Here is a 13,808-nt window from a genome sequence, read left to right on the forward strand (position 1 = left end):
TATTTTAAGCCGAATGCCCTGTACACACGATCGGACTTTCCGATGGAAAATGTGCGATCGGAGCTTGTTGTCATAAATTCCGACCGTGTGTGGGCTCCATCGGACTTTTTCCATCGGAATTTCCGACACACACTGTTTGAGAGCTGCCTCTAAAATTTTCCGACAACAAAATCCGTTCACGTAAATTCCGATCATGTGTAGACAATTCCCAGACACAAAGTGCCACGCATGCTCGGAATCAAGCAGAAGAGCAGCACTGGCTATTGAACTTCATTTTTTGCGGTTTGTCGTACATGTTGTACGTCACCGCGTTCTTGACATTCGGAATTTCCGAGCAACTTTGTGTGACCGTATGTATGCAAGACAAGTTTGAGCCAACATCCGTCGGAAAAAATCCATGGATTTTGTTGTCGGAAAGTGCGATCGTGTGTACAGGGCATAAGTGTAGTTATTTTTTTTTTTTTTGTAATCAGCACCAGGAACAGTACTTACATTGAATGTGAATAGTCCCTTGTGCTGGTGGCTGCTCTGTTCGTTGAAATATCCCCCCCCCACGCGCCGCAATCTTCTAACGCAGACTATGCTACCCCTTTCCCTTGTCTCCTCTATTCATAGAAGATGTAATGTAGTTTCCATCAATGAAAGGGGATCTATGAAGGGAGGATGGGTCCACCTTCCCCATTCATGGAGTGCTTCTCATTGTAAGAAGCAAAAGTACACCTTCTATGAATGGAGGAGGGGTGGAAAGGGCAGACATAGGAGTTCATTTACCAAAGGCAAATAGACTGTGCACTTTGCAAGTGCAGCCGCGCTTATTTTCCCCAGAGCCTAGTAAATAGTGTAAAGCTCTGCTGATTTCCATCATCCAATCATGTGCAAACAAAAAATGCTGTTTTTTTTTTTTTTGTTTGTTTTCTTGCACCTGATTGGGTACACTTTACAAAGTGAAGCTGTGCCACATTCACTAAGCTCTGGGGAAAATGTGTGCTACAGCACTTGCAAATTGCATAGTCTATTTGCTCTTAGACCCCTTTTACACTGGGACGGTTTGCAGGCAACCGACCCGAAACAGCCACTGCTGTATCGGGTCGGTAGCGCTAGCAGGACGGGAAAAAAGTCCTGCTAGCAGCATCTTCAGAATCTCGGAATCTCTTTCACTGCTCCTGTCCATTGAAATCAATGGGACAGCACAGTTATACCGCTGGCAAAGCACCTCTGCAGAGGCATTTTGCGGTGGTTTTTAACCCTTTCTCGGCCGCTAGTGGGGGGTAAAACTGCCCCAGCTAGCGACCGAATACAGCCGCTAAAATGTGTGTAAAGCGCCGCTAATAATAGCGGCACTTTACCGCCGACGCCCCCACCGCCCCAGTGTGAAAGGGGCCTATGTAAAACAACCCCATTGTCGAGGTCCAGTGGCTTGTATTGACCCCCACAGCCATAGAAGCTCACTGTTACAGGGCATGGGTGGGCACAGGAATGAAGGTTTTAAGGAAAATAGCAGCCACCAGCACATGGGACATGTCTCAATCAATGTAGGCACCATAAGTGTGCGCAGCCTACTGCATTAGGGTGTGCACCCCAAAGCTCAAACACACATGCATGCGTGTGTATGTATGTGTACTGACTACATTGTGCTTAGCTTCTCCTGGTAGGCTGAATCCTGTCCCACACTGCAGGCTGTGTTTAGTTCTCCCTCTCCTGCCTTCTGTTGTAAAGTCAAATAAGGCACTCTGGAGAAGGGGGCTAGACAGTGTAGTTACCATTGGCTAAGGAGGCAGCAGAGATGTGGAGCAAGCCTCTGGCTTTTTACAGACACTACATGGTTTGCAACCTTGGTGATTAGGGTGTGCCCAGGCACACCTGGCACACCCCCTGCGCACACCTAGGGTAAGAACCAACCTTTGTGCTAATTAGAAAAATAAATAAAATAAGCGTAAGCTTTAAAGGGCCGCTTATGAACTCACTCATAGTGTGCAGAGTACAAAGCGATTTCACCCAAAGCAGGAAGAAACAATGTATTGGGTGTCCTTTAAGGGAATTACGTTTCCTGTTGGGGGGATCTGGCAGGATCAACAGGTATTTCCTGTACTTGCTAAAAATGTTCTTAGGTTGGAAAAATCAAAATGCAGTCACCACATCTATGGACCAGTAAACTGTAATATATTATATTTTTGTACTTGAATGCACATATACTCTATACTAAAAAAAAAATGATAATTTTAATTTAATGTACCTAAATTGGTTGTTAAATGAGGTTTAATGTTGAAAAATGTAACGTAAAGCATTTGGGTGCTAAAAATATGAGCACAAATGACTTGCTAGGGGTACAACCTTGGAATCCAGATCTGGGGGTCCTAGTAGATCACAGGCTCAGCATAGCATGCAATGCCAAGGTTCAGCAAACAAAGCCAGCAGACTATTAGCATGCATTAAAGAGGAAATAAAGCCTCTGAGAAAAAAAATACACGCTGCAAGACAAAGGCATAATGAGCTAGTATGCATAGCAATTACTTACCTGAGTTCAAAGCCCCTGCATCAGCCCCCGCATTCGCCTCCTCCGACGGCGCCATCTATCCCGAAGTGACTTCTGGGTATCGCGCTGTGACTGGCCGGAGCCGCCATGATGTCACTCCCACGCATGCGCGCTGGTGCCGCCACTAACGGCACGATCGCCGTTAGAAATGGCACGCTCAGTGCGCCTGCGCCCGATGTCTACGGAGCATGCGCCGTAGACATCGGTGCCGCTATTTCTGCAAATATCTCCTAAACCTTTTAGGTTTGGGAGATATTTCTTGCACCTACAGGTAAGCCTTAATCTAGGCTTACCTCTAGGTTAAAGTGGTTGTAATGGGTTTACAACCACTTTAATAAGGGTATTTACTCCAGAGATAGAACTATAATTCTATCACTTTACAAGAATCTTGTCCGGCCACATCTTGAGTATTCCATCCAATTCTGGTCACCAGTCGTCAGGAAGGATGTGCTGAAGCTGGAGAGAGTCCAAAGAAGGACAGCAAAGCTAATAAGGGGGCTAGAGGACATCAGTTACAAAGAGAGACTACAAATATTAAACTTATTCTCCCTGGAGAAGAGACACTTTAGAGGAGATATGATAGCGATATATATATGCAAATACCGCAATGGTGATTCTAACATATAAAAGAAACTACTCAGTTTAGGGGAGATAAAAAAGACACGCAGCCACTCATTAAAATTAGAGTAGAAGCAGTTTAACATCAAATTGTGTAGAGGGTTCTTTTTTGGCAGAGCGGTAAGGATGTGGAGCTCCCTTCCACAATCGGTGGTGTCAGCAGGGAGTGTCGATAGTTTAAAAAAACTTTTAGATGTGCATCTAGCGATCGCAATATACAGGAATATGGAAATTATTACTGACAAAAACACATGCACACACCCATACAGGTTGAACTGGATGGACTGGTGTCTTTATTCAACCTTATCAACTATGTAACTACAGTATATGTAACCTTGTTTGTTTTTGTTTTTGGGTTGTTTTCTTTGCATATATATTAATATATATATATATATTTTTTTTTTAATAAAGGTGGTTGCAACCACAAAACAAGGAGTTCCTGAAAATGTCCTGCCACCTATTGTTACCACAGTGAACTCTACCGCTCTACATGTCAGCTGGACGGAGCCAAGAAAAACAAACGGTGTGATTAGAGAGTACCAGCTACACAAGGTGGGCAGAGGACTCATCCTTGCCAGTTTCTCAGGGAGAAAACAATATACAGTAACAGGTATGTAAAACAAAGAAATGCAACCCAAGCATTAATGGGAGGCTGCAGAACTATTTCCAGCACGCCCTGACCTCCACCATGGCTATACTGTATGTATGTAAAGGCAGAGCAGTGTTCGCTCTAATTCATCCCAAAGGTGTTCTATCGGGTTGAGGTCAGGACTCTGTGCAGGCCAGTCAAGTCTCTCCACCCCAAACTCGCTCATCCATGTCTTTATGGACCTTGCTTTGTGCACTGGTGCGCAGTCATGTTGGAACAGAATGGGGCCATCCCCAAACTGTTCCCACAAAGTTTGGAAGATGAAATTGTCCAAAATGTCTTGGTATGCTGACGCCTTAAGAGTTCCCTTCACTGGAACTAAGGGGGCCAAGCTTAACCCCTGAAAAACACCCCAACACCATAACCCCCCCACGTCCAATGGTGGACCAATGCACAAAGCAAGGTCCATAAAGACATGGATGAGCGAGTTTGGGGTGGAGGAACTTGACTGACCTGCACAGAGTCCTGACCTCAACCCGATAGATCACCTTTGGAATGAATTAGAGTGGAGGCTGTGAGCCAGGCCTTCTCATCCACATCAGTGCCTGACCTGACAAATGCGCTTCTGAAAGAATGGTCAAACATTCCCATAGACACACTCCTGAACTTTGTGGACAGCCTTCCCAGAAGAGTTGAAGCTGTTATAGCTGCAAAGGGTGGGCCAACTCAATATTGAACCCTACGGACTAAGACTGGGATGCCATTAAATTCATAAGCGTGTAAAGGCAGGTGTCACAATACTTTTGATAATATAGTGTATGTAAAGTCACATCAAGGCACCTCTGCAAAGTATGGTCCCTAGCTCTATACTATCTGAATGTTCAAGTTGGTACATTTACTACTGACAGGGGTGCTTACAATATTGAGTTCTTATTTATTTATGTAAAACTTTTATCCCAAAAGGAACAAAACTGTTTGCTGTAACAAACAGTTAATTGAGTTCTGTTCAACCACAGTGCCAACACATGGATTAAAATTTGACCGATCTCTGTCAAACTGGCTGGATTAAGATCCATGTATGGCCAGCTTTAAATTTACAAGGATAGTGTCTTCTCTTATGTCTCTGATATTCTCTTTTTTGCAGCCTGTGACCTTTAGCACTGTAAAGCTTCTGTCAGCCTTCCTCTATTTCTGAGCCAAGACATACAATCAAGGCTGGAAATAAAAACTATATGTCCCTTTCTGTAATTAAAATGTGTGTAAGACCAGTGAGGGGGGGAGAGTTTCCAGTAAGGAAGTGACTGTTGTGGGCTTCAACAAAATGGCAGCCTCCAGCAAGAAGTAACAGGAGCTTGAGACATTTTGCAGCACACACTTTTTTGGTAGCATAATTATTAATGTGGAATATGTATTCTTTTGTTATCAAACTGTTATGGGTAAAGTTTGCTTTAATATTGCTTTAATTATTTGTTTAACCCCTTCTTGCTGACAGTCCGCATTCATGCAGCCACACAGAAGTGGGTCTTTATCCTTGGGGCCACATATATGCGTATCTGAGCTCCCAGCACCAGGATCGGGCTCTCACGAAGAGCCCCCGGTCCCGTACTAATGATCGGCACCCAGGACTATTGGTTCCAGATCACCTGATCACTGTGATAGCCTCTAATTTGCTATCACAGTGATCAGTCGCTGTGCAGCATATCTGTGTGTTTTTTTTTCTCTTTGAATGGAGGGGAGAGATACATTGTATCTCTTTCTCTCTTTCTCTTTGCAGGGAGAAATAAATAAATAGAAGTGTTTGAAAAAAAATAATTAAAATAAAATAAAAATGAAAGAAAAATAGCTAGAACAAGGTTTGATCTAGGTCAGTGCCAGGGTTAGTGTTTGTATCAAGTAAGGGTCAAAGGTCATGGTCAGTATATATTGGGCAGGATTTTTTTTTTAAAGCATTTTTAAAATTAGTATCAGTGTCAGTATGTTTTAGACCCCTTTCACACTGAGGCATTTTTCAGGCGCTTTTGGCCTAAAAATAGCGCCTGTAAAGTGCCTTAAAAACGGATCCCCTGCAGTCTCAGTGTGAGAGCCCGGGTGCCTTCGCACTGAGGCGCTGCGCTGACAGGACGTTAAAAAAGCTCCTGCAAGCAGAATCTATGGAGCGGTGAAGGAGCGGGGTATACACCACTCCTTCACCGCTCCTGCCCATTAAAATGAATGGGCAGTGCCCCCGAACTGCCGACAAAGCGCCTCTGAAGAGGCGCTTTGAGAGTCGTTTTAACCCTTTTTTGGCCACTAGCGGGGGGCTAAAAGCGCCCCCGCTAGCAGCCGAAAACCTCCACAAAAATGATGGTAAATCTCCGGCATTGAATATAAATGGTAAATCACAAAGAGACATAGCGAATCTCGAATAAAGTGTTGCCAACATGTTATGCACTATATATGCTGTAGCAATTGTGATACATGATTTTTAATTAGTTTTCTTTTACAAAAGTTTTATTGTCATATAAACCAACAGTACAGGTTTACAATAGAGTATTATAACATAAAATATACAAAGCAAATCGGGGCCCAGAGGCCTCCACCAGCATGATGGAATCAGGAGTCGTGATCCCATGTAAAACTCAAATGAGAGAGTTACAGGAACCAGTTGGTCCAGAGCCCGGGCCTTGCCCGGCTACTTGTAAACCCGTAACATAAGTGTACAATACACAACAATAGAACCTGAAATTTAGCATCCTTGAGAAAAGAAAAGAAAAAGTAGACTGAAAAGAGAGAGGTAAGCAAGAAGTGGAAAAGGTGAAAGAGTAGAGCAAAAAGAGAAGGGGGGTAGGGGAGGAAGAGAGGCAGAAAGAGGAAGATATCACGGCCGAATATATCAGTGATATCAGGCCCAGAAAATGGGGCCTAGCTCTACAAAGGCTCTCAAAGGGGGTCAGAGTATAGGGGGTGGGTTGAGATTTAATAAGACTTTGGAGAAAGTGACGAAGTTGTAAACAGCTATAGTGCTCTCGCAAGGGGATGTCATGAGAAGAGCGTAGAGCGTCAAACGTCAAAATTCTAGTCGGCGTGAACAATGAGTGAACATCTATGAACCCATTTGTGGTCCACCATAAGAATTGGGTGGGGTTGTCACAGCCTGGAAGAAATAATGGGCAGTGCAATAGTCATAAAAGTGTTAGATGGGGAGAAATCAATCTCGCAGAATACTTTACCGAATCCCATATTCGCAAAGAGTGGGCCAAACAGGGACCTATAACCGCCGGGTGGTGCACAGGAGGGAGCCAGGGCAGTGAAGAGATAGGAATAGTGTCTGTGTCAACCAGGTCAGTCGTGGCCCAGAGCGGGAGCTGATATGTCTCGTGAAGGTGTGAAAGTGGGGCTATATTAGCAGCTATATAATAGGCCCATAAATTAGGGACCGAAAGACCGTCATTAATTCGTCTAGCATACAAAATTTGTTTGCTAATTTGAGGGCGGGTCGATCCCCAGATAAATTTCAAGATTCTACGTTAGTGTATACGATGGATATGCGAAGGAACCAGAATAGGCAAAACACAAAAAAAATATAGTAGTTTTGGAAGATAGGACATACGGATAGCCGTATCCTGCCAAACTATGACAAAGGCAACTGAGACCAAGATGACAGCATATCTGTTAGCCTCTTGAACAAAGGTGGAAAGTTAGCCTGGTACAATCCAGAGTACGTAGGGGTAAGGTGAATTCCCAAATAGGGCAGTGAGGAAACCCATTGAAAAGGGAACGCCAGCTGTAAATCCGTTAACAATCCCGGAGAGAGATTGACCGATAATGATTTAGATTTGGTAGGGTTAACCCGTAGCCCTGAAAGGGAAGCAAAGGTATCCAAAAGGGATTGTAAATTTGCTAAGGAAATTCTAGGGGAGGTTAAAGTAAGAAGGATGTCGACGGCAAATAGGGAGATTTTATGGGGACAGCCCGCTACTTCAATGCCCGAATATCCGTATGTGTACGAATCGCCTCCGCCAGAGGTTCAAGAGCCAATACAAAAAGTAGAGGCGAGAGTGGACAACCCTGGCGGGTGCCCCACTTGATGTTTAAGAGAGGAGATTCAAATCCATAACACTTGATTTTTGCCTGGGGGGAATCGTATAAGACTGACATCCATCGCATGAATAAAGACCCAAATCCATAATGCCGAAGAACTAACATGAAATAAGGCCATGACAAAGTGTCAAAGGCCTTATTCACATCCAGAGACAAGAGCATGGATTCCAGTGAGCGGGTGTGAGCTATAGGTTGAAGTTGCAGTATACGCCGAATGGCATCTCCTGCCTGTCTCTGAGGTACAAAACTGACTTGATCTTTCCCAATTAACCGAGGGAGAAAAGAATTTAGGCGATTTGCCAGAATTTTAGTTAGTAGTTTCATATCGACATTAATTAGAGAAATGGGCCAGGAGGAGTGGTCGTGATCCGGTTTAGGGATCATCACAATGTTTGCTGTTAAGAGGTCCGGGGTAAAGGAACGACCGTTTTTTACAGAATTATACATGGCTGTTAAGTGTGGAGCCACCACAGTAGCCAGTTTTCTGTAGTAAAGCGCCGTATAGCCATCCTGTCCCGGTCGTTTTCCCACCTTTAGGTCTTTAATACCCTGATGGACCTCCGAAACCTGTATGTCCTGGTCCATAAGGGTAACATGCGCCTCTGTCAGGATTGGGATCGAAAGGTGGTTGAGGAAATCAGTAGTGTCCTGTTCCTTAAATTGCTCAGGGGCCGAATACAATTTTGTGAGGCGGAATCGAAACTCCTCCAATATGCGCTTTGGATTACCCGTGAGGACATTTTGCCGGTTGCGCAAGGATAAGGGAGTAAATTTAGGGGCGAAGGTCCGGAGCCTGTTGGCCAACATACGATTCGGCTTGTTCGCCCTAGCATACCACTTCAGGTGGGACCAACGCAAGATGCGTTCAGCCCCTTCAGTAAGGCAGAGATCTAACTCTGAACGGACCTGCTCCAAGAGTTTACGATTGCCAGGAGTGGGGGATTGCTTAAAGGCAACAGATAATGCCTCCAGACGGGTCTCCAGGGCCTTCTGTTTCAAATTCCTTTCCCGTTTAACGCCAGCTGGATAATGTGGCCTCGAAGAACCACCTTATATGCCTCCCAGAGTGTTACAGGCGATGCAACCGTCCCTAGGTTATTGCAGAAATAATCCTCTGAGGCTTTCAATATATCATCCTGGACCTCTTAGACCGATAGGAGTGAATCATTCATCACCCAGAGTAAGAATTGGAGTCTATCCAGAATGGAGTGGCAGACCACCAGAACAGGATCATGATCAGACCACAGAGCAGCCAAAATAGAAGCTGTTACCACCAAGGGAAGATTAGTATAAACATATGATCTATTCTGGATTGAGAATGATGAGGGTAGGAGTAATGCGTATAGTCTCTTCCCTGGGGATGACATTCCCTCCAGAGATCGACCAGATCATGTATTTGTAAAGAGCAAGCAAATTTTTTAGAATCAGGGGAGGGAGCTGTTCACTCCGAAGGATATTTATCCAAAGAGGGGTTCAAAACTAAATTTGAGTCACCCGCAAGGAAGAGGGTACCCTTGCAGTGAGATGCTAGCAGGGTGCAGACGTGGGTCAAGAAGGGTCCTGGGTTTGAATTTGGAGCATAATAGGTCATAATAGTGACCTCCGATTCTTGGATAGTGCCTTGTAGTAATAAATATCTGCCATTGGGATATGCAATCTGCCTAGTACAACTAAATGGGACCGATCTGCGGAAAGCTATGAGCACCCCCTTTTGTTTAGTTGGGGCATTAGCAAAAAACACCTGAGGAAACTGAGCATCAAAGTATTTAGGGCAGGAAACTGCCGAAAAATGGGTTTCCTGTAAGCAGGCGATGTCAGTCCGCTGCTTCCTTAGATACTTAAAAACTTTCACCCTTTTCTGATGAGAATTCATACCCTGAACATTCAGGGATAACCAATTCAGCATCATAGTAGAGTTGATAATCGACAGAAGACCTTTCCCCAGAGCCCACACCCCGCAGACCTAGTGGAGAAAAAAGGGTTAGAGAGACCAGAAAGACGGTTGTTAAGAGAATTAAAGGAATGAGATCAAGATAAACAGAATGGCCGAGTAATACTCGGAGCAAAAACATTCCAAGCATCAAGGTTGCGATTGGTAGTGGGATTGAAAACTCACTGGAGGGTCGGAAGTCGCCAGAGCTTTTGTTCGGGCCAAGTTCCGGCACATGGGGGAGCAGTGGTCCCTCGGAAACCACTCGGCATCTTTTAAAGCATTCTAAACATTAATACCCGAATTAACAATATCATTGAGTAAACAGACAGATGTTTTTAACAGACATCACCTAAGTAGAGATCGGAACAGATTATAACCTAAAATAGATAACGTGTCAATCTAAACTGTAAACTGTAGGTCGAGGTAGACCTCGAGCCCCGGGGACAATCTGTACAATCTGGGGGATCCAGAGCGAACGACCAGCCCACACAGTTGGGAGCCCGCAGTTGTGACCCTTTCCAGGAAGAAGAAGAAAAAAAAAAGGGGGAAAGGGAGCTGTAACAGCTCACGCTAGTATATTATCAGATAACAGTAATTCTCAATTCCAGGGTCCCTGGCTGCCAAACTATGATTAGAAGTGTAAAGGCTACAAACTGCGGCCCGTGATGGGTCAGACACCTCCAGAACTCAAATGGGAATGTCCAGCACAGCACAGCAAAAGGGGGACCCTCTCGAGTTTCAAAGCAAAAATTCACCCATATAGACTAACAATAAGAAGGGTCAATTGGTTAGCAATAATAGTAATACTGAAAAAAAAAAAAGGGGGGGGGGGGAGGAAGGGGGAATATGAGATGCAAACCAGGATGGACCGGGTATCATCAGTAGTGCAACAGTTTCTCAAAGACCCAGTGATGCCATCACACATTTGTGGCAACACAGGGCAAGGGGACCATCTGATGGTAATGTGCACAGAAGCCGGAGAGAGGGGATGGGCGAGGACTACCAGGGCCCCCCCAAAAAAAAAAAATAAATAAATAAATAAAGGGGTCCAGAATTCTTACAAGTCTAGGAGAAGAAATGCCCATGTACTTCAGCTGGGTCCTTGGAAGATGAGGTCAAGGGTGAGACGTAGGGATAAATTCACAGTTCAGGGTGAGAGTTGACTGTTGAATCGGCATAACAGTCTCTAGGTAGGTGAGCCCCTCAAGGCCTCCAAGGCGTCAAATGTAGGTCAGTGCTTTCCTCCCTTAGGGACATCCTGAAACCGCTGTGCCTGCAGTGATCGAAGAGCTTGGGACCCCTGTTGGGACATCTGCGAGGACCTTTGGGGTGACCAGGAAGATCTTGGGCGGGCCGAAAAGGACCCTGGTTGGGAAGGAGGAAGATCAAATTGCAGATCCTGGAAGTATCTCCGTAGGTCAGGCAAGGAGGAGGCGTGAAACTGACGGACAAGATGGTAGAAAGAAAGCTTAAAGGGGAACCCCCATCTATATCGAATGTCCTGGGCTTGCAGGATTTGCAAATATGGCTTCAGGTTCCGCCTTTTAGCTATGGTGACTGGAGAGAGGTCTGCAAATAGTTGGAGGGGATTACCCTGAAAAGAGAGGTCTTGGTGATCCCTTGCAGCTTGTAGGAGCCGTTCTTTGGTGCTGTAAAAATGAAATTTTATAATGACATCGCTGGGGGGGCCTTCAGTGGGTTTGGGAGCGAGTGACCTGTGTAAGCGGTCAAATTCCAAGCGCTCTGCAGGGATATCAGGCACCAGCTCTTGGAAGAAAGCCGTGGCTGTCCCCTGCAAGTTGGGGATGGTCTCTGGGAACCCATGAATGTGAAGGTTATCCCTACGGGCCCTATTCTCAGAGTCCTCCAATTTATCCTGTAGGCTCACAAGTTCAGCATTTAACCTCTCCACTTCATCCTCATGTCCCTCCAGCACTGTTGTTGTTAAGTCCATCTGCTGCGCTAATTGGTTTGTGCGATGTCCTAGCTCTTTAAGGCGCCTTACAAGTTCTGCTGAGAGCTTACGGGAGGCTGCATTTATTTCATCCCGTACGATACTGCGGAACTTTTGGAGGAGGGCATCAGAGCCAGCATCAGTGGGGCTTACCAGGTTAGTGGGGAACTGAAGCAGGCTGTCATCTGAGTGCTGCGTGGTGTCATCCTGCTCCGGAGGTTCGGGCGCCATTTTGCCCTTCCCCTTCCCCGCGGCTGAGGAGGATTTCTGCTGGGAGCGGTATCGCTGCCTGGTAATGTCCACCGCTTCTGAGCTTATGTGGTGGCGTCAGAGGGCGTGATGTGCCTTAGTCGCCGAGATTTAGTGGTCCGACGGCACAGAGCAGGTAGATTAAGCTGCCATCTTCCCCGATCTCTCGCATGCGCCCCCGATTTTTTATTATTTTTATAATAAATGACATTTTATAATATATGATTCTTTTGTTCGCCCATAAAGTCCCACTGTACCGGGGGGTACTCGTGTCCCTTTTTAAGGGTCCTTATACAACTAAAAATAGCGGTGCTTTACTGCCGATGGCGCCGACGCCCCAGTGTGAAACCAGCCTTAGATTTTAAAAAAAAGCAAAATGCACATCATTGTTTCTGGGCTGTACTATGGGTACTAACAATAAATATAGTTCACATATGTGGTATTGCTGCGATCTTCAGGATCAAAATCATTTATTTTGGGTTTTTTTTTGGTGGTAGGTTATGGTAGTTGCAAGAAATATACAGCTACATTTAAAAAAATATATATTTTGTATTTACTATTTTGGGCCAGTTTTCCTTTGATAATAAAAAACAAAATCAGTAGATATCCATTACCATTTACCACCAAAAAGTCCAATTTATTTTAATATTTATTAGAATTCATCTGGATACACAAAGTAGTTGTGATGATGTGTATGGTTTTATGGTTTTACGAGCACATGTTAAAGTTGCAAATTTGTGTTCAGTCCTTAACATTTGTTTTATCCTCAGGCACAAGGGGTTAAAAATTGTTGGGTGCATATCATAATGCCCAGAATATAATTGGCTATTAACATTTATAAGTAATAACATCAATGATTGTTGATCCAAGAATATCTGATAGCCTTAAGAGATCTGGAAGACTTTTTTTCCTCTGTTGGAGCACATTGGGCCATGCTTTAAAAGGTTTTTTTTTTTTTTCTTCTTCTGGATCAATTGTGGCTGAAGTGTTCTGTATATGGGAGTTTTCATTTCATTTTATTTGTTTTGTATTTTGATTTTTACCATTTGTTCTTTGTCTACCTAGCAATGGTGGCTAAGAACGGGGAGAACTCTGACATTGGCCAGAACATGCTTTTCCCTTCCCTGATTATTTTTAATTCCATCAAAGCTATGCTTCTATCATCCCTCAGAGGCTTTGTGGGAATTGCGGTAAATGGGCTTGTTGCGTGAAATCCATAAATTGCTTATAATCCTCCAAAGATGTTAAAAAAAGCAGGCGGTAATTGGAGACGGAAGTCCTCGGTTAATTATTTAGAGGTGTTATCAATGCTTTAAGTAAACGGAGGAATCTTCAGCTATCACACTGAGCTGGAGGCTTCTGGGAGCCCGCGTGCAGCCGCTATCATCTTCTCAAATTCTCTAATGCAAACAGCACATGGCAGCTTGTCAATAAAGGCCTTTTATATCATTTATTAGTGAATACTTCCACCGCCCTGTACAAAACAATTTGTTTCACCTTGTGTTACCATTACCTTACAAATGAGTTGGAGAGAACGCGGTAGAGGGAGATGCAGTTTGGGAAGCATGGAACTAGGTACGTTTTATTGGCTGTTATTGTTTGTTACACTAATGGTCGGAACACTTGTAACCTGTCCTATAATAACAGAGGAAAAGTCACAGGTGTTTCTGATTTTCAAGGACAGTTCAGGGTTTTTAAAGCTGAACTCTGGGATAAAAAAATATTGTCTAAATACAAGTCATGTGTGTTCCTACCTGAAGCTTGGTGTGCTTTATGTATTTCTTGCAGATCTGTGCAGTTATCCAGTGTAATGCCCTGTACACACGATCGGACATTCCGACAACAAAATCCA

The 13,808-nt window shown here is 44.4% G+C and overlaps 1 protein-coding gene across 1 annotated transcript in view; it reads left to right on the top strand.

The window, feature by feature from the left end:
* USH2A (usherin) overlaps nt 1-13,808 on the top strand; it is a 1,400,924-nt gene that overhangs the window by 1,083,648 nt on the left and 303,468 nt on the right. The window contains exon 56 of the mRNA XM_073628975.1: nt 3,563-3,761. Coding sequence (XP_073485076.1) covers nt 3,563-3,761 — 199 coding nt within the window. The remainder of the gene's footprint in view (nt 1-3,562; nt 3,762-13,808) is intronic.

Source organism: Aquarana catesbeiana, linkage group LG04 (genome assembly GCF_042186555.1).
Source record: "Aquarana catesbeiana isolate 2022-GZ linkage group LG04, ASM4218655v1, whole genome shotgun sequence".
NCBI lineage: Eukaryota > Metazoa > Chordata > Amphibia > Anura > Ranidae > Aquarana > Aquarana catesbeiana.